This window comes from Zeus faber (genome assembly GCF_960531495.2).
Source record: "Zeus faber genome assembly, chromosome: 14".
NCBI classification, from domain to species: Eukaryota; Metazoa; Chordata; class Actinopteri; order Zeiformes; family Zeidae; genus Zeus; species Zeus faber.
The window spans coordinates 8,142,836-8,161,178 of record NC_137200.1 but is presented as its reverse complement, the minus strand read 5'-3'; the positions used below and the strand labels follow the sequence as shown (position 1 = coordinate 8,161,178).

General features: G+C 40.1%; 1 protein-coding gene across 2 annotated transcripts in view; it reads left to right on the top strand.

The window, feature by feature from the left end:
• Positions 1–18,343, top strand: part of ttc3 (tetratricopeptide repeat domain 3) — a 47,645-nt gene that overhangs the window by 25,826 nt on the left and 3,476 nt on the right. The window contains exons 21-46 of one of the 2 annotated variants that reach the window (XM_080013663.1): positions 3,234–3,371; positions 3,942–4,046; positions 5,867–5,947; positions 6,609–6,718; positions 7,154–7,280; positions 7,558–7,680; positions 7,766–7,867; positions 7,956–8,048; positions 8,309–8,373; positions 8,601–8,746; positions 9,497–9,808; positions 9,934–10,209; positions 10,351–10,397; positions 10,922–10,975; positions 11,063–11,136; positions 11,219–11,377; positions 12,223–12,748; positions 12,893–12,943; positions 13,070–13,219; positions 13,319–13,458; positions 15,160–15,228; positions 15,321–15,417; positions 15,952–16,055; positions 16,146–16,230; positions 16,691–16,792; positions 17,207–17,478. In XM_080013663.1, the coding sequence (XP_079869789.1) occupies positions 3,234–3,371; positions 3,942–4,046; positions 5,867–5,947; positions 6,609–6,718; positions 7,154–7,280; positions 7,558–7,680; positions 7,766–7,867; positions 7,956–8,048; positions 8,309–8,373; positions 8,601–8,746; positions 9,497–9,808; positions 9,934–10,209; positions 10,351–10,397; positions 10,922–10,975; positions 11,063–11,136; positions 11,219–11,377; positions 12,223–12,748; positions 12,893–12,943; positions 13,070–13,219; positions 13,319–13,458; positions 15,160–15,228; positions 15,321–15,417; positions 15,952–16,055; positions 16,146–16,230; positions 16,691–16,792; positions 17,207–17,478 (3,608 nt within the window). The remainder of the gene's footprint in view (positions 1–3,233; positions 3,372–3,941; positions 4,047–5,866; positions 5,948–6,608; positions 6,719–7,153; positions 7,281–7,557; positions 7,681–7,765; positions 7,868–7,955; positions 8,049–8,308; positions 8,374–8,600; positions 8,747–9,496; positions 9,809–9,933; positions 10,210–10,350; positions 10,398–10,921; positions 10,976–11,062; positions 11,137–11,218; positions 11,378–12,222; positions 12,749–12,892; positions 12,944–13,069; positions 13,220–13,318; positions 13,459–15,159; positions 15,229–15,320; positions 15,418–15,951; positions 16,056–16,145; positions 16,231–16,690; positions 16,793–17,206; positions 17,479–18,343) is intronic. The other variant, XM_080013664.1, reaches the window with a different exon arrangement.

Here is an 18,343-nt window from a genome sequence, read left to right as displayed (position 1 = left end):
ATACATATTTTAAATAAAGATTATACTGTATATAAAAAATAAAAATAAAAAACATTTCTTTGTATCCCCCAATGTATTGCAAGCCCGGCGGCCTTTCGGCTGGAGTTGTCCTCCCAGTTATTTTATGCATTTGAAGATCTTTTTTCTTTACTTTAAACTACAGGTGCCAGAGCTGGTAGAAGCTCTTTCCTCTGGAATATTGCACCTAATCGCTTAAATAAAAAAAGTAGATTGATCTAAAAGGTTTTTTTTTTTCCTTATTTAGTAATTGCATGGAGGCGAGGAAGCAGATGGAGGATTTGGACATGCTGGTCTTGCAGCTCCAGTTTATTTGTTGTATAAATTCTTATAAATAACAGAAACAAAATAATTTAGTTGAATGTTTTATTCTTCGTACATCACCATAGAAACATATTGTCGCCCTTGTTTAGTATCCGTCCCTCAATCCCACCTTGCAGTTCAGAAAGCGCCTAAACTGTTACCCCGTTACTGTGGTGTCTACCGTGTTCCATGGGAATACAGTATAAGGCTTGATAACGCGATTAGTATTTTACAAATTCAATCAATTATTTTTTTCATTTTTGAACGTGGGTGCTGATATGTGGAAAATTAACAAAATGGCTTTCATGGCATTTTGTGGCAAAACCACGGTTGGGGCGGTGGGCAAGTAATCAGATCTTGAGTATTATTTTCATTTAATTTTTTTTTTGTCGAGTGAAAACTATTTATATAGGGTTGTGCAATACGGCGATATTAGATTGTGAATGATTTACACTTCTCCACGATCTGCCTTTACAGAGAGATCGATAGTATTGGGGGGGGGTTGTTTCCTTCAATTAGTTAACGGAAATAAAATATTATCTAAAATAAAACAATATTTATATTTGTTTTGAGCCGGCTCCTGGCTTCCGATGTCTTTTTTTTTTTTTCTCTCTTGCTTTTGTAAATGAATACAAGACAGAAAAATAAAATGATCTTAGAACATATTTATTAAATACGATCTAGAACCATTTCACTTTGGTAATAATTTAAGAGCCAAGCATTGCAAGACTTTGTATATTGCACCGGTCACGATTGAATCGTGATCGTGATCCTGATCCTATTCTTGCCATATTGCCCCTTCCACCCCTACTTTGATATTATTTATTTGTATTTATTTTGTTGTTGAAATGTGCCCAGCATTCCAAGGCTGTAAGAATCAGTAGCCAATCCAGACTTTTTTTCGGGTTTCGTGCAAAAACTTTATATTAATTTAATTAATTTTCTTGTTGTTGAAAACAACATATTCAAAGACTTTACATTGTTAGATTCTTTGTAAGACTCTGCTATTCTTGTAGATTTTTTTTTAAATAAATGACTTATTTATAATAACACGTTACGTAGGCATATTCAAATCGCCAGTCAGCTTTTAGCACTGAATTTATGTAGGGCCCTATGGAATATATTCATAGCTTGTTTTAAATTCTCAATTACGCAATTCTGTCTGTAATTCTGTTGTCACAGACACGATAGGGCCCCCTATCTTAATCCATCAGTCTGTCGCTGCTCAAAGACACTTGGCTGCCCACCCATACCGGGCTGCTGACCCCCGACCAAAGATACTTGCCACCAGGCCTAACAACTTTTCTGGGGAAGCTCATATGTATTGTTTTTTATTTTGGAACATTTGTAAACGGCATTTGCATAAATGTCACCATTGCTTATCATGAAAGGAAAACACATTTTTTTTCTCCATAAAATAAGATGACAATCGTCACCTCCGAGAGTGCTAAGCAATTGCTGCATTCCATGGAATTTGGAAACCGGTAATTCTGAGCAGGTATTCCCCACTTCTGAGTTAAATGGCGCTGTTTGTATTGGCGCTGTTAAGCCAAACGTTATATATTCCTGTAAAAAGCCTGCAGTAAATTTGTGTTTTTTTTTAATTTTTTCTTTTTCTTTTTTACCCATTTCGATTTCTAGTGTGCATGTGTAGAACGTGTACGTGAGGGATGAAACGGTACACGGCATGTTATCGAGCCATTGGGTACGCCCCCTACAGTTCAATATGCAGATGCAGCACACATGAACCACAGTATTACGGTATCTGTAGAAGTCCACCGGACACGTTGGCGCAGCGTACGGGCACGGTGTGCTGTTGGGGTCCGAGCAGCACAGCATTCCTCCATTTTGGCACAAGAGGTCGAATTGTTTTTTGTTTTTTTTCCAACTGTGCAGCATTTTCAGTAAAAACCCAAGATAAAACTACATAGAAATGTTTAAAGAGTGCAATTAATCAATGTGTCCAGTTGGAAAATAACCCTGGGATTGTGTCCCTCTTTATTACGAACTTCTTGTCACCACGTTGTTCAGGAACGATCGGGTTCTTTTGAACAGCTCTTTTGGCGGAATGAAGGGAACAGAGTTAAGCTGGGTGAAGAGGTCAAGTTTTATGCTGTGTTGTTTAAGTTGCTGTCTCCTGCCACCGGAAAATGTTTCCCCCTCTATATAAGATAGCCTATGCTCCTCCCCAGCCCGGGAAGGGCCCTGGCTGAAAAGGAGCACACCCACTGTTACGTCAGGTTCACAAAGTGCAATCCCTCCAATATCAAATGAACCTATGCAAATTATAACAAACCACCAATGAACTTGAACCCCTGTCCCCCCCCCTAGTCATACACACAGAGCATTTCACTATTTGTGGCAGACTACTATAAAAACATTATTTTAATTTCTAAAAGATAACGTTACCAAAGCCCCAAAACCATGAGACATACCAATCCGTGAGCCCACTGTACCATTGAAATTGGGCTCCACTGATGGAACAGCTACCCCATCTACTGATACCATAAGCTTTTCCTACCTCCTAAAGTTGATGTGAATAGTTATAGATATACTGTAGTTGTAGTTCGCAACTCAAATCTCTGAGCCTGTCACACCTTACAGCAACCTGGCGATGTAACATGACCAAGTTGGTGCCGATGTGAGAGGTCGGCTCAAGTACAACTCTTACACGTGGATTTAAAGAAAGTTTCTATCACGATGAAATTATGAGAAGCGTGAACCCAGTTGAGTCAAGACCCTTCACCGAGCCATCCCAACACGAGTGGTTAAACTCGTGCTGACGTTAAATTAGTGAAGCTGTTAAATTGGTCATAATGCTTACTCCAGTAATTCATGGCACGATAGCTTTGTGATGACACATACACTTGGGCTCAATCTGATTTCTTACCCCCCCTGTGATTGCACTACAGAAAACAAGACTAGGGCTGTGTGCTGCCCTGCGGTCGGCAGTGAAGGATGGTCACCTCGCCTTGGATGATCTCCGTAACCGTCTGGCGGAGCAGGCTTTCTCACAGGCCATCACGCTGCTGGAAACAAATACGCCGAAGGTAAAGCTATATTTGATTTCTCTGAAGTTAATCTTTATGGATTTGAGTTACCCTTTATGAATCCATTTACATCAGTGCCTTAAGAGTTTAGGTTGGAAATGGTTGTTTTCTGACAAAGTTTAATATATACATTTTGTGTTGGCGGTTCATAGCGGGGCTTAATCACATGCTTACATTGTGCGTACGCACATGAAGAAATCTGGATTTATCAATATGTTCTTATTGAGACCATGGATACTTACAAGTAAAAGACGTCAGATTCCTAGAATATTATATAGCCGAACTTAAACTAAATGTAATAGGCAAACACAATTTGTGAAAATGAATGTACAAATATTCAATATTATACAATATAAAAAAACAAAATTAAAAAAAGAATGGTTCTACATTTGTTATTATTATTATTATTATTTTTAATATTATTATCCGGCCCGCAGGGCTCATAGTAAGTGTTGAATCTATTGTTTTTGTTCTGATTTCTTTTTTTCTATTTTATTTGGATTTTTATTATTTTTCTCCTGGGCATTGTTTTTCCTTAATGCAATTTTTGGTGTGCCTGACCCACGACAGCCACCGAACCCACGCACATGGTGGGGTCTTGTTGGAACCGGGATGTCTCAGACATCTTGTGGTGCAAGTTTGATCCATATCGATCTACATTTGGAGCAGGAAATGGTGAAAAACAGTTTAACATTTACTGGAAGTTCTAAAACTTAAAAATAGGGCGGTGGACCTTTGACATCAATTTGACAATTTGTTATATGTGTGCAGGCTCAGGCTCCAGGGTGGCATTTGAATCGTGCTCGGTGTCGACTACACTGCCCTCTAGTGGTTGCTTTGGGCAATATCTGCATCTATAATATAATATAATAATATCTCTGCATTTAACCAGGTCTTAGATATGGTGTTGTGTTTTGTGGGATTCAAGCTAGTGGTAAACCTACAGACTGTAGGAGCTGATGATGTGCTCCATGGAACTCTGAAGACTGTAACTCGTGTTAGTATTAATGCTGCCTGTCACCAGAACTATAATTAGTCACACAGAATTGCCATTACGTCACTCCGTCATCATTGCCTTACACGGCACACAAGGGGCTATAAGACACAAACTCAAGATACAAGCAGATTATTAACTGTCCATGCAGAGAGGCGAACACAGTGGATCACTGCTACACCACCGGCCACAACTCTTATCACGGTCTGCATCACAGATGGTATTCATTACAGACCCTTAATTTGGTTATGTTGAATTGTATAAGTTGATTGTCATCTTGAATTGTAGTTAGTTATAACATTAATATTAATATATTCTAGTCAAAGTGTTCGTCCTGATGTGAACTCTCATTGTCATCGTAGCAGCAAAAAGGTTCATCAAAGAGGCTGCCAAATCAGTAACATCAGCATAGTTTCTGAGTCTACATGCAGTCAGTACAAAACAGCTGAAGAAAGCACAATAATTCTTAAGGCCACCCTGGCGTCATGAATTAATTTGATATTAAGTGACTTGGGAAAATGGAAAAACAATGAACAAATCTGACTTCATTGCTAGAAGAACTAAATCTGTTTGTGATTTCTATTTTACATGGGAACTCTAAAATTTGTAATTGCTGATGATAGGAAGTGATGGTCTGTTATATGGGAACTTGGAAAACTTTAACTTGTATCTAATACGACAAACCTGGACCCCATGTATTGCTGCCTCTAGCTATATATATTATTTTTCTCCTTGGCATTTTTAAGGCTGAAAGTTTCTGTCGCACAGCAACTGCTGAACCCACGGACATGAATGTGTCCTTGGATTGTGCTGTCCAAGTTTGATCCACATCGATCTTTATTTGGAGAATAAACGTTGCCAATCTACCAGAGTAGCCGACCATTGGCGGAGCAGTTGAGGTGGGGCGGCTGGGGAGGAGGAGCGGGGCGCTTTGTGACATCATCCAATTTGTTATACAGGTACTCCTCTCTTAACGACTGAGTTCCGTTCCTACAACCAGGTCATAAAGTGAATTTTTCGATAAGCGAGGACCCGTGTTATTTCACGGTCAGGAGCTGTAACGGTACCAACAAATTTGTCCACGTCTGTATACTGGGGGGCAAAGTTGAGACTTGGTTGGTTTAAAGGTGCTTTCAGCTTTATTCAGTGGATCTGTCTGGAGACAGGTTAAGGCATAGTAAGAACTCGATTTTGAAATGAAGTAAAATTGGACTTAAGTCTTAACAAGTTCTTCCATAATAACTGTAACATGTACCTAAAACGAATAAACTGGAGCCTGTGTATTGCCGCCTGCAGCTATATTCATTATTATTATGGTTTATACTTATTAGTAGTTGTGAGCATGTGCCTGTTTTTTTAGAATGGTTCAGATTCATCAGCATAGGCATGTGGGTAATCCAATCCTCTAATCCTAACAAAAAACAATATGCTACAATATAAGTTAAGGTGCAAGGTAATATAAGCTGATTCTAACGTTGCCATTTTTTTGTTTGTTTTCAAGGAACTTGGAATTTCTACACTTGATGTAGCCTTGCTGCACTATGGCCGGGCATCAGCCCTGATTGAAATTGGGCAACCAGAGGTAACTCACTTATTTGCTGTATCAGAATCTTTTAAGAGCAGCAGGACCCAACTGGGCGCAAAATTGCGACTGTGCTGCTACGCTCAAAGCTGACAGCTGCGAGGTAGCCGACGGCCAAATGTTGTTATAATCCATCTAAGGAGTAATTTCCCAAAGTGCCGCATTCCGCCATCTAGGTTTACGCAGCAGAACTGCTTATGCCAATATTTTACAACACAGTGCTTTACATTACATGTACGCGCTTGGGAGAGAGTATAAACAAACATGGCGGAACGCGGCTTTTGGGGAAATTACTCATTGGATGGAATATTACAGCATTTAGCCATCTGCTATCATGCAGCGGAAGCATAAGGTGAAGTGAATTAAAGTTTATCTTAGATTTTTCAAATAAGTTGGATTTTAATATGTCCATTATTTTGCCTCTGCTGTAAATTTGAGATTCCCGCCAAGTGCATTCCCATGCTGTGCCGCAGAGGCTTCACCTTGTCTTTTTTTTATATCAAATATTTATCAACTGAATGTACATTTTGGTAGTTACCATACTGTAAAATGGCATACCGTTACATCCCTCTTTCTGAATTCCCTGATCTTAACAACACAACTTTAAGCTACAAAAATGTGTTGTTAATTTAACATGAGTAATCTTGTCAATTTAACACAGGAACTTACAGCAGCACGAAGAGAATTCGACAAAATCAAGTCCATTCAGGCTAGAACATTCATGTGTCTCGTTTACTATGGTGTTGGTCGGGTTTACCTAAAGGAAAACAGGTGAGCAAGCACTAAATCCTTACAAATAGTTATTTCCCTGTATAATATCATTTTATATTTATACATTTATTTTATTATTGGTAATCTTTTATATGAAGTGACTTTCTGAAGTCTCCCACCCATCACTGGACTTCAAGATCTTATCATCAAAGACACAACTTATTTGAATTTCTATAAATCTCAAAGGGATTTCAGATGCAGACTAGATTTAACTGTAAAACACTCTTAATACACTATGGAATAATGGTTGGCTAAGTGAGTGTAAGTAAAAAAAACAAGTTTGGAGCCATTAGTCATCACAATCAAACCATAAATCAGGGAGTTATGAATGGATTATTTCAGTCGAAGCTTTTGACTACTTGTCCTACTGAAAGTCAATGAGCAAATTATTAAAGAGAAACTACTGCGTGGGTTATTCATCTATATCTCTTGCAGGTTTAAGGATGCACAAAGACATTTTTCCGATTCACTCCAGATGGTCAACAAACAAATAACTCCTGGTAAACTTACCTGGCCATTGACAAAAGAGATTGTCAAAGAGACTCAGCAAGACTATTTCAAGGTATTTTTATTCTGTTTTCAATGAGCCTGACATGCTGAATGTCTACCTTTTAAATGAATTTATACATGACCTTTATTTATTAGTGTCTGTTTTTTTTAGTTCAGAGGTCAAATGGGCCAAATTGTACATCGACCAAAACCTGCTAGTTTAAAAATAAATAAATCCCTTGGACTAAATTTGTGACCTTGACACTTCTGGCCCTGGCCTTCCTTTGTTTGTTTGTTTGTTTGTTTGTATAATGCAGTATGCAATGTAAATAATGATCCTCCCAATTTAGGAACTTCTGATGAATGCAATTGAGTCTTGCAAGTTCCCACCGAAGCCAGATGCTCTTTGTCACCATGAAAATTGCCATGGCTACACAAAAATCGAAATTTACTTCACTGATCCAGATTTTAAGGTACATATCAAAGTTGCATCTTTCTGAAATTTCTTGTGGATTGAGAGGCACATATCATAAACATTGACATGGTTCTATTTTCTAGGGATTCATTCGAATAGATTGCTGCCAACACTGCATTGTGGAGTACCACCTCACCTGTTGGAAAAGCCTCAAGGCAGCGTTGTTCCCCAATAGGAATGAAAAGGTAGGTCTGCACTGTAATAGAAGGAAAAACAATATTATAATATTGTTATGTACACAGCATTAAGTGCATATTTTACGTTTTCTCATAGGATTTTCTGCAACAGCCGTGTTTTACGCCTGACTGTGGAGGGAAAATCTGTAGTATAAAAATATATGATTCAACAGGCTTGATCAAATGTAAGGTATGGTAGCTTCCTGTGCATCTTCCTCATTATGTTTATGCCGTACTAACTTTTTTCATCACCGTCCCAAAACACAATTTTAAACCGTCCCAAAGTGGACATGGACTGTCCAAAATTTGAAACGGCGTTTCTTTACATATTTACATCATAAGTACTTTATAATTACTTATCAAGTCATTCATCGTGGTTCTTGGCATGAATTAAACTAAAGGATGATATGCCTTTTGAAGATTTGTTAATTGTCCCCCCTTTCCTTATAGTTGGAGGCGCGGGTCAAAATTCCTGTGCGTCCAAAGAAGTTCAGAGTGAATCAGACATGTACAAGGTAATAAGTGATGAGTGAAACAAGCTGATGTCAGTTTACCCATACTGTCAACTAATTATAATTATGAACATAAACCCCCTCCATCAAGTTTTTATAAATTGCTTTGCTTCTGTTAGGAAATGCCACTCAATGTAGTGCTTTATAAACTGCTGTCCATAATTCATTCTTCATCTGGAAAACAGCCTGCACTATGGAAGAACTGATGACCATTTCCTTTTGTTATTTAGCCTCAAGAAGCTACAGTCCAAAGAAGACCGAAAGCTCAGGAGAAAGCAGTTCAAAGAAGCATCCAAAGAAAAGAATAGTGCAAATATTTGCAATATCATGGAGAAAGATTGTGAGCAAGACGAGGGTATGGCTGTATTGAGTGAAGGTACGACTTTGTAAAATGATCTAAACCTTTGCCATCATGCTTGAGCAGATACCACTCAATGTTTTTATTTTTTTATTTTTTGTACAAGAGGCGACTAATTCTCGGAGCCACTTAAACTGATAGTCTTCCCCAAATTGAAGACCTACCAAAATTCTTACTTTAATATTGCAGGTTTGTGATTCTCCCCCCACAATATATTTATAGAATATACGTTCACAATACATGTATTCATTTAGCAGACACTTTTGTCCAACGTGGCGAACATGAGAGGCTAAAAAAGATCAACATTTTTTTAATGTTGTTAGTGCATTATGTCAACAAAACAACTTAAATCTAGTTAACATCAACAGGAACAAGAATAGTTAATCATAGCTAATATAGGATCAGGTATTCATTCAGGTGTTCTCGAAAGAGCAGGGTCTTCAGGTGTTTCTTGAAGGTTGTCAGGTTCTACAGAGCCTATACAATATTTTACATGCAAATAAAATACATATTTTGTCTGGAGTATGGCACCACCATTGAGACAAATATTAAAATTTATTTTTTTTAATTGAACAGCTCCTTGCAATTCTAAATTTGTAATAATCTTTAACAGTGTGTTTTTCATACAACACGCAATTCAATTTGAGAATAATAACAATTGTATAATTGCAAAATTGGAGATAAATGGCAATCTCAAAAATAAGTCATTGTGTTATAGCTCTTTATCCTCACCATCAATTGTCATGTTGCTCCTGTGTGGTACTCTAGCCTGCTCCCGGACACCATCCCTGTACAGGGACCGGGTCCTCCTTCAGATCAGCCTCAATGAAGAGCTCCTCAGAGAGGACAGGTGCCTTGATGTCAATGCTCTGATGCTGATCCTGAAGCCCTGGGTGCAGCTGGACTGCTCAAAGGGAAACCCAGTTGCAGGAAGGATCTTAGACACAGACCATGTGCAGGTTGAGACATTGGGACAAATGATGGACATGTTGCTGGAACGGAAGAACCGGGTCTGGGCTCGCGTCTTCATCCAATTCCTCAGCAACAGTCTGAACTGGGCCAAACAACTTGACAATGAAGGTCGGTGTTAATCCCTACAGTGCGACATCCTCTCATCTTTAAGGGCTTGTCTACTGAGTGCTGCTTTTTTTTTTTTCGCTGGAAAGGCATTTAAAAAAAAAAAATTCTCTCTCCTTTTTCCATAGGTCTAAGTGCTTCCAAACTGTTCATTGAACTCTACATAGGACACATTGAGGTGTTGGATCTGGCTCCTCTTCTCAGTTTTACTCCAGTGCAGGACATGCTTATAGCGGGGTTTGGTATCAGGCAAGAACTTTTTAGTCTAACAGCAATAACTGTCGCCGAATACTTGAAGCAGGCCTCTGCACAAGATGTTCGTCTTTTTATCTGGAGCCTGGAGGAGCATCGGGATCAATATGACTCCTGCCACACTATTCTTGATGAGTACTTTGAAGTTCTGGGTAAGAATCTTTTGAACTTGAAAAGATATCAGCAAGTGATGTCAACTGTAGGCGGAGGAATCCTATGGGAGCGGCCCGGCTCCAGGAGTGGGCCCCGGTTAATTTGACTGTTTTAATTGCCTATTGACTTTTATCTTTCAGATGGCCATTGTTTAGTCATGAAAAAGTCTCAGAATGGAAATCAGAATGTGAGTACATCATGTCACAAGAATCTGGTGGGTTTGCTCAAGGTACACAGAAGTAGATTAGAAGAGGCCAAATGGAAGTCGTCATTTCAACTGTCAGGAACAACGCCTAAATTTGGGTACACTAAATATCTTATATATATCCTATATGGGCCTTCTGCAAAGGGTCAACTCACTGATAATCTTGAGGATCCATGAAATTCTCTTTGTTAGGAGTGGCCAAATTACTTACAAAGTACTTTCTTTTTGTTGCACATCTATTAATTACGGTAATATACCATCTCACTCGCTCTTCAGAGACGAAGGCCCAACAGATATCCTAATACATTGTTTTTTGCAGATGTTTGATCTTTTATGACAAAAATAACTTGCATAGATTGCTTAAAAATGAGGGTCCGCCCACCTCCCAAATCCCAGTTCAACCCCCGATGAATAACTTTTGTACTGACTTGAAAGCCAATGTTTGTAACCCTAAGGCAAAATAATGTATTTGAGCTGCTCTCACGTGCTAATTTTTTTACTTTTAGAATTCTATCAAAACTAAGAACCGAAGTCGGAAAAAGAAAGAGAAAGAGCCAAAGGTGAGCTGAGAAGGTGGATGGGGGCGTGCCTCATACTCATATCGTCACCAGTGTTGTTTTCACCGTTCAGTCATTTTACCTTCCCAGAGTGTCGTTGTCTTGTCTGGGATGAGAGGTGGGACTCCAAGAGATGAGCATGACCTTTTTGATGATGACCCTCTGTAAGTCATTTCCATATCTGCATAAAGCATTAATTTGGTGTGGTGGATGGCTTGTCTTACTGAAAACCTCTTCTGCATGTAGATCGTTGTTTGACCCTGGGGATCCGTTCAGAGTTCCCGATCACCTTCAAGGCAGAGTGGCTGATTTTGAGAGCCAATACAACGCCATTGGCAATCGAAACCTTGAACATGAATCCGTTCTAGACAATAACTCAGGCTCGACTGAAGAGAATTTGTATGAGTAAGTCCATTTAGTTTTTACTATTTACATTTGTTTATGATTATAAATGGATTTGGGAATTTAGACTTTCAAACTAATGTTAACGGCCTGTTGTCCTCCAAACTATCACTGAAAGAAAATCCAGTTAAAATACAAAAGGAAGAAGCTTAATTGAGATGAAAACCAGTTTTAAAAAAATCTCCCCACTGTTTTCTCCTTGAATTAAAAAAGTATGTCAGTATATAACTGCATAATGGTGGTCGAACCAAATCCACTAGTGACACTACAACCTGCTTAAGCAACCACAAGCACAATTTTTGCCAAACTATGGTAAAAGATTCAGTGGTATGTGGGAGGTTTCAGCGTTTATGTACATAAAAAGATCAACATTAAAATATCCAAGATATAATTACAATTGCCATTATATTTAAAACAGAGGGCATGAATAAAATATCTTCTTAGCTTTATGCAATAAAGCTAAGAATTGGCAAATACAACAAACTTTAAAAATAACTCGAAGATGGGGAAACATACAGTAAACTAAGTCGAATTAATCATATGCATACAATGTTAACATTTACCAAAACGTTATCAAAAACCATTCAAATTAATTAGAATTGTTAAAAAATAAAAAAGATTAAATTGTTATTGCGGTTTTGGGTCCTTTACAGTAACTGTAAGCTGTAACTATCAAAAAAAACGTTTGCTATTAGTTGACACGAAGATAGCAACAAGCTTAAAATCCTTGTGTTGGGGTGCTTCTATTGTGCTTGCGCTCTTAAGTCACCTGGTGTACATATCCTCTTTATTATTCACCCCCTTCATGTGTGTGTTTGCTTTTCTTCAATGTCTTTCTCCAACTTTAGCTACTTTTCCCGAATCTTTGAGGAGCATGGTCCCCTGGATGCCATGGATCCACTTCTGGTGGGCCAGTTGGACAATTTCCCCTCCGAGGCTCAACAAAAGATCCAGAAGGCTGGTGGTTGTCAGCCCTTTCTCCTGAAATCCCCCCTTTTTGTTATGATGGGCGAGCGTATTGGCCTTGCTGAGCACGCCTTTTCTTTTCTGGACACTGCTCCACAACTTAGTGGATATGGTCTGGATGACCTGGATGTAATAGACCAATACACGATCCCAATCTCCACGGACCATGGACAGTGCTCCTCTAAAAGCGTTGAAGCACACCCCTGTCTTCCCTGTTCTGATCTCAGCTCCCAACAGTCACATTCTGCCTTGTCAGCTACCATCGTGGCTAGCACAGTCGGGGCTTCCATACCATTTTGTCCACAGTCCTTCAGTGCGACAGGAGGCAAAGGAGCTGAGAATCCACAAGATGTCTCCCAGCCTTCATCCAGTGACTTGGTGGACTTGGAGCTTTATAATAATGCACATGTGAGGACCAACTCGTTGCTTACTCTATGCATCCAAGAAAACTGAAAAGCATGAAGTACATACGGATTTGTAAATGCTGAATGTGTATTTTTATTTATTTATTTATTATTATTATTTTTTCTTTCCCTTCTCCCCCATTTGTAGGCATATCACGGAGACCAGAGGAGTGTGGCCATCAATACAGAAGGAACCGAAGTGAGTTTAACCAACGCTGAAACAGTCACATCACAACTTCACACCTTTTGGAAAGCCTTTCTATTTTAAGATACAACACTTGTTTATTTATTTTTTTCCCCCCTTGAATGTTTTTCCACATTCTAGCATGACGTCAACAAGAAAGTGAAAAGAAGCAGGGACCTGAAAGAAAAGATAGACGCCATAGTGAAAGACTATGACAGGGTGAATGCCAAACGCAATGAGTCTGTAGCTATCCAAAAGGAGGAATTGGAGGTTACCATCACCAACATACAAGTAGGTAACCGCCAAAAGACAGCAGTACACATAAACAACTATTGGTTTCACAGATGGCTGCGAGTAAAATTCTAACAGCTTTTTTGTGTGTGTATTAAGGTGACTAATAAAGAGCTGGAGCTTTTCCAGCAGAAGCTGGAGGAGATGGTGAGGACAGACCAGAAGGAAAAGAAGTCCAACCAGGAGGAGCTTCGAGCCCTGAAAACGGAGACTGACGAGCTGTCCAAAAAACAGGCGTGGTAAGGCGAAGGACCATTCGGGTGGCTAAGCAGTATATATGTTTGGGGCTCTAACTATTATATCTAGAATACATTTTGCAGTCAATACTTTTTGCCGATTAGTACATTTATATGCAATTAATTTAATGTGTTTAATAACACAACAGGTAATTTAAGGTAATTAGTGATTTGCAAAAATGTAAGTTCTTGACTGAAGCTGAATTGTTGGAAACACTAAAGTGGGTGTACAGGTACTTTTTAATTTATAGGCCCCTTCAACACCATTATTTGCGGCAAAGACATGTCAATTTACAGCATGCAGCAATGCATTCTGCACTGATCAGTTACTTTAAGGGGACCTATTGTGCTCCTTTTCAACAAGTTAATATAGGTCTCTGAGGTCCCCAAAACATGTTTTTGAATTTGCTGAAAATACCACTCACTGCATTCAAGCCACTCCAACATGCATAGCATACTGTTCCAAAACGGACTGTTTCTGTGTGTGTAGCTTTAAATGTAAATTAGCTGCCAGGCCCCTAGTTCTGTGAGCCAATGGGGTTTGAGCACAAATACCAGGTTCGGTGGGCCAATGGGGGTTGAGCTTTACTCTGGGTTGCAATGCATTTATTCTGTAAACTTTCACTGATTTCACCTTATCAGTCCGCCAAAATCTGTTTCTGAAAGAGAAATAAGAAATCCAGTTGCTGAATCTTCCCTGATATGAGATCTACAAGGCCTCATTTAAAAGTCTGTGGATAAAGTACATTTTTTGAATGAAACACAGAGCAGAATAATTTTTTGAATGCAGGTACTCCTCACTAAACGACAAGAGTTCCGTTCCTACAACCAGGTCGTTAAGCAAATTGGTCGAGTAGCGAGGACCCGTGTTATTTCACGGTAAGGGGGCGTGGCCTTTGCGAACGCTAGTGTCGTGAATACTGACAGACTGTGGGAACGAGACTGAGAACAGAGATGAGATGTATACAGTATATATAGTGTAAATAGTATATAAAGGGTAATGCGCGATGATATGTTTGATGATGAGACGCCGTGCTATTGGACGCAGCGAACAATACAGACTGGCCAGAGAGCTGGTTGTAAGTCTGAACAGTCGTAAACCAGGTAATTCTTTAAGTGAGGAGTACCTGTACTTACATTGCACTGCTGCCTCACAGCAAGAAGGTCCTGGGTTCAATTCCCACCTGGGGCGCTGTTGGCACCGTGCTCCGGCGGGTTATCTCCCAAAAAGGAGCCTTTCTGTGTGGAGTTTGCATGTTCTCCCCGTGCTCACATGGGGTTTCCTCCACCTAACATCAGTAAGGACCCCCCCCCCCCCAAAAACATGCACACATCATCGTCTGACCAGTGATGGACACTCATCACCTGGTCCCCGGGCGCGTCCATGAATGCTGCCCACTGCTCCTGGCTGCTCCCCCGGAGGAAGGACAAGCCAGGATGGGTTAAATGCAGAGGCAACATTTCACCGGCAACTACCCAAAGCATGTGCATGTGTGTGTGTGTGCGTGTACATATTGTTACAGCACTATCCCCAACTACTCCCAATTCGCTGGTTCATACACTGACTGGTGTTTTTATTTTGCTGTGTGTCTGGGTAAATTAGACATTAATCGTACGGATAATTGAGGGGCTCAATTGCCTTTAAAATCATAATTTCTTTCCCTCATGTATATGTGTTCTTGTTTTCCTTTAACCGATGCACAGCCTTGGCAGAAGTATAAGAGAGAAAAAGAAAAAGTACGAAACACAATTCAATGTCTTCATTGAACCGAGGTAAGCGATGACTTGTTAAAGCATGAAGATACTGCAAAATGTTTTGATGGACACTGTAGCCCTCTGACAGTAATGAGACCTTTTTCCTGCAGCCACGAGTCGGAGGCCAAAAAGATGAGCTTGAAGGATGAAATCACAAGACGCAATAATTTGCGTGTCAAGGCAGCCAAGAGGTCTCAGGCAGCAGAGGTAGGACTTTTCTATTCCCTCACAAAATGCCAATGATTTCTGTACGTGAAATGTCATTTCAACTAAAGTCCTTCAAATAAATGACATGGTATGTACAAATAATATGGTGCCTTTAAGGCCAGGACAATTCTATGATGTATTGAGTCCATGGTATTGTATCTCCTAACAAATTGTCAAGACAGTGATAATAGTACTAGAAAATGAGAATAACAGTGAGCCAATCATTACTGATGAAACAAAGATAAAGAGAAGACGTGGGGGAAAAGATGAGTATGAAGAAAAGATAAAGAGACGAAGGAATAAAGAATTGGGTATGGAAAGTCTTTGACAATTTCAGGCTCGTTAGAGATTTTAACTTGAGAGGATCCGCAATCATGGGACGAGAAGCCCTCAGATTCTCAGAACGGCTAGCTTTATTTATCCTAGGTTAGTTGGTTAATTATTTTGGTGATGTGGCGCCTTAAGATAACCACAAATGATAGGTCAAACTAAGCAATCATTCTATCCAAACTGTGGCCATTTGTCATCTTCCAGCTTTCCATTTTGGAGAACCGTCGTGAGAAGGCCTTGTACTGCCTGCGCAAGGCACTGGCCGACACCACAGATGTTATGGCCAAACTAGAGGAAGTAGCGCCGAGGTAAAGACACCACGGCCGCCACCTGCTCAGTCATTATATTAGTTTTAATTAATATGGACCAGTAATTAAACTAAATTTTGTTCTTTGCAGTTACCCACCTCAAGTCATGTGCGTCCTTCAAAACAAATGGGGGATCTGTGTCCAGGAGGCCAAAGAAAAAATCACTGTTGTAGAGGTTTGTAGATGCCAAGGAAAGAAGCTGTCGAGGCATTTGTCCCACATTAACACAGCAATATTGGTCAGTTTTCAAAATATGATAAAAATGACCGTTCACATGCCTCACATCACTCTGCGTACGTCTAACATAAATGCGTAATAACAGAATCCACCGTACACCAGAACCACACACCATTCCACAGCAGTCTGTTAGTGAAATTCTAGATGCCATTTCATACATTTTATGTGGGTGTCGGTAAAAGCATAGTTTGTGCCGGGACCTTGTTTTTCGTGGCAGAGTACTATTATTTATGACCAGAAGAAATATGGCGTTAGAGAAATGCAAGTTTGATACACTCTGTATCTGAATGAATTCCCATCCAATTCCAGTATTGTATTTTGATTTTATATTCTGCTGTTGAGTCTATTCCAGTCGGCGTTCAGGTGCGAAGCCCATATTGTGTTTTGCTGTCCCGCAGACTCTGTACCAGGAGCACATGCTGCAAGTGAAAACTGGGAGTCGGCTGAACGTACTGCCCTCCGTCAGTGTGCCCAGTGCCCCCGAGCCCCCCGCCATGCCTGTAAGGCTCCCTCAACCCAAGCACTTGCCATTATATCAGGTTTTATTATTGTGGGCAATATACAATGTCACTGTTATGGAATGTTCAGGTTGTTTTTTTCATAGCCCTGGATAAATCCTGCGAAGTGAAATGGGTATTTATTTATTTATTTTAAGTCTTTAAATCATATTTTGAAGGAAACAAGATTGCAAGATTGTTAGATGATATTTAATGGTGATTAACTCTTTAGTCCAATATGACGGAGTGTGGCTAAAAGATGACACAATGTTGATGCTCGGAAATTGTGTCGTTAAATCTCAGTCGACGTTTCTTATTCTTCGTCTCTGGAAGCATTTCCCTCAGGTGAGAAGAACTGGTTTCTCATTTCAAAATGAAACTCCATCTTTCTGTTCTCCACCTCTCGCTATCGTCCAGACTTTTCTGTCAGCCCAGCCGCTGACCCAGCCGCCGCAGGCCTGCTATGTTGGCCCGCCCATTGTCACAGGCCCGGTAATGAGCCCTCAAGCCCCCACACACAGCCAGCATGCAGGCCCTTCTACGGCACAAGGTGGCGCCGATGCAGTAACTGCTCATCGGGCCCGGTCGAGCCAGAGCAGAGAGAGGAATAAACCATTGGAAGGACATCAAAAGAACGTGTTCGAGAGGATCCTCGAGACCCTAAGGACCATGTTTCCTGACTATACAAGGTAGGGGTTGGCTGAGTTCCTTTTTGGTTTTGTTTTGTTTGTATTGCGATTTTAGGAGTATTTCAATTCACCATCCGTTTCTTCAAATTTCGATCTTGGAATTTCTGGGGCTGTTGGAAAATGAGAGGTTGGTGAGCCAGCGGTCGACAGAGTTAAATTGATGGGGTTAACATTACATTTAGTCATTTAGCAGACGCTTTTATCCAAAGCGACTTACAGTTTTTCAAACACCGACGGACGCAGCCATCAGGAGCAATTAGGGGTTAAGTGTCTTGCTCAAGGACACTAGAGCATGTTAAATTGATGGGGACTGTTTTATATAATAACCTTTATTAACATTTCTTGCCATTTTCTTCAAATCAACCTTTCACATGAGTGCAAAGCTATTCATTACATAGTACAGTCGCCTTGGGCGATTGGACGAATATATATCCAATCCCCCCCAACCCTGTCCAACCCTATAGTACAGTAACATTCAGCTAAAAGGTCTGTTTGCCGTTTTTCAACCCAGGCCACCAGAGCTGACCAGAGCTGTGAACTCCAACACAGTACGTCAGAAAGTGAAGATGCGTTATCTCTCGCATTATCAGCTGCTTCATTTTAACGGTCATTCCTTGATTGGCACATGTCAATTTAGTGTAGCTCTCGCCCAGTTTAACCCCTTGGGTTTATGTGTTCGTTTTCTGTTTCGCAGACATTATTTAGAGAATATTCCAGAAAACATTGTTGTGTAGTTTCACATTGAACGCCCACTATTTTTCTCGGTGTAAAAGTTTGAAGTCCAAAAGTGTGTGTGTGTGTGTGTGTGTGTGTGTGTGTGTGTGTGTGTGTGTGTGTGTGTGTGTGTGTGTGTGTGTGTGTGTGT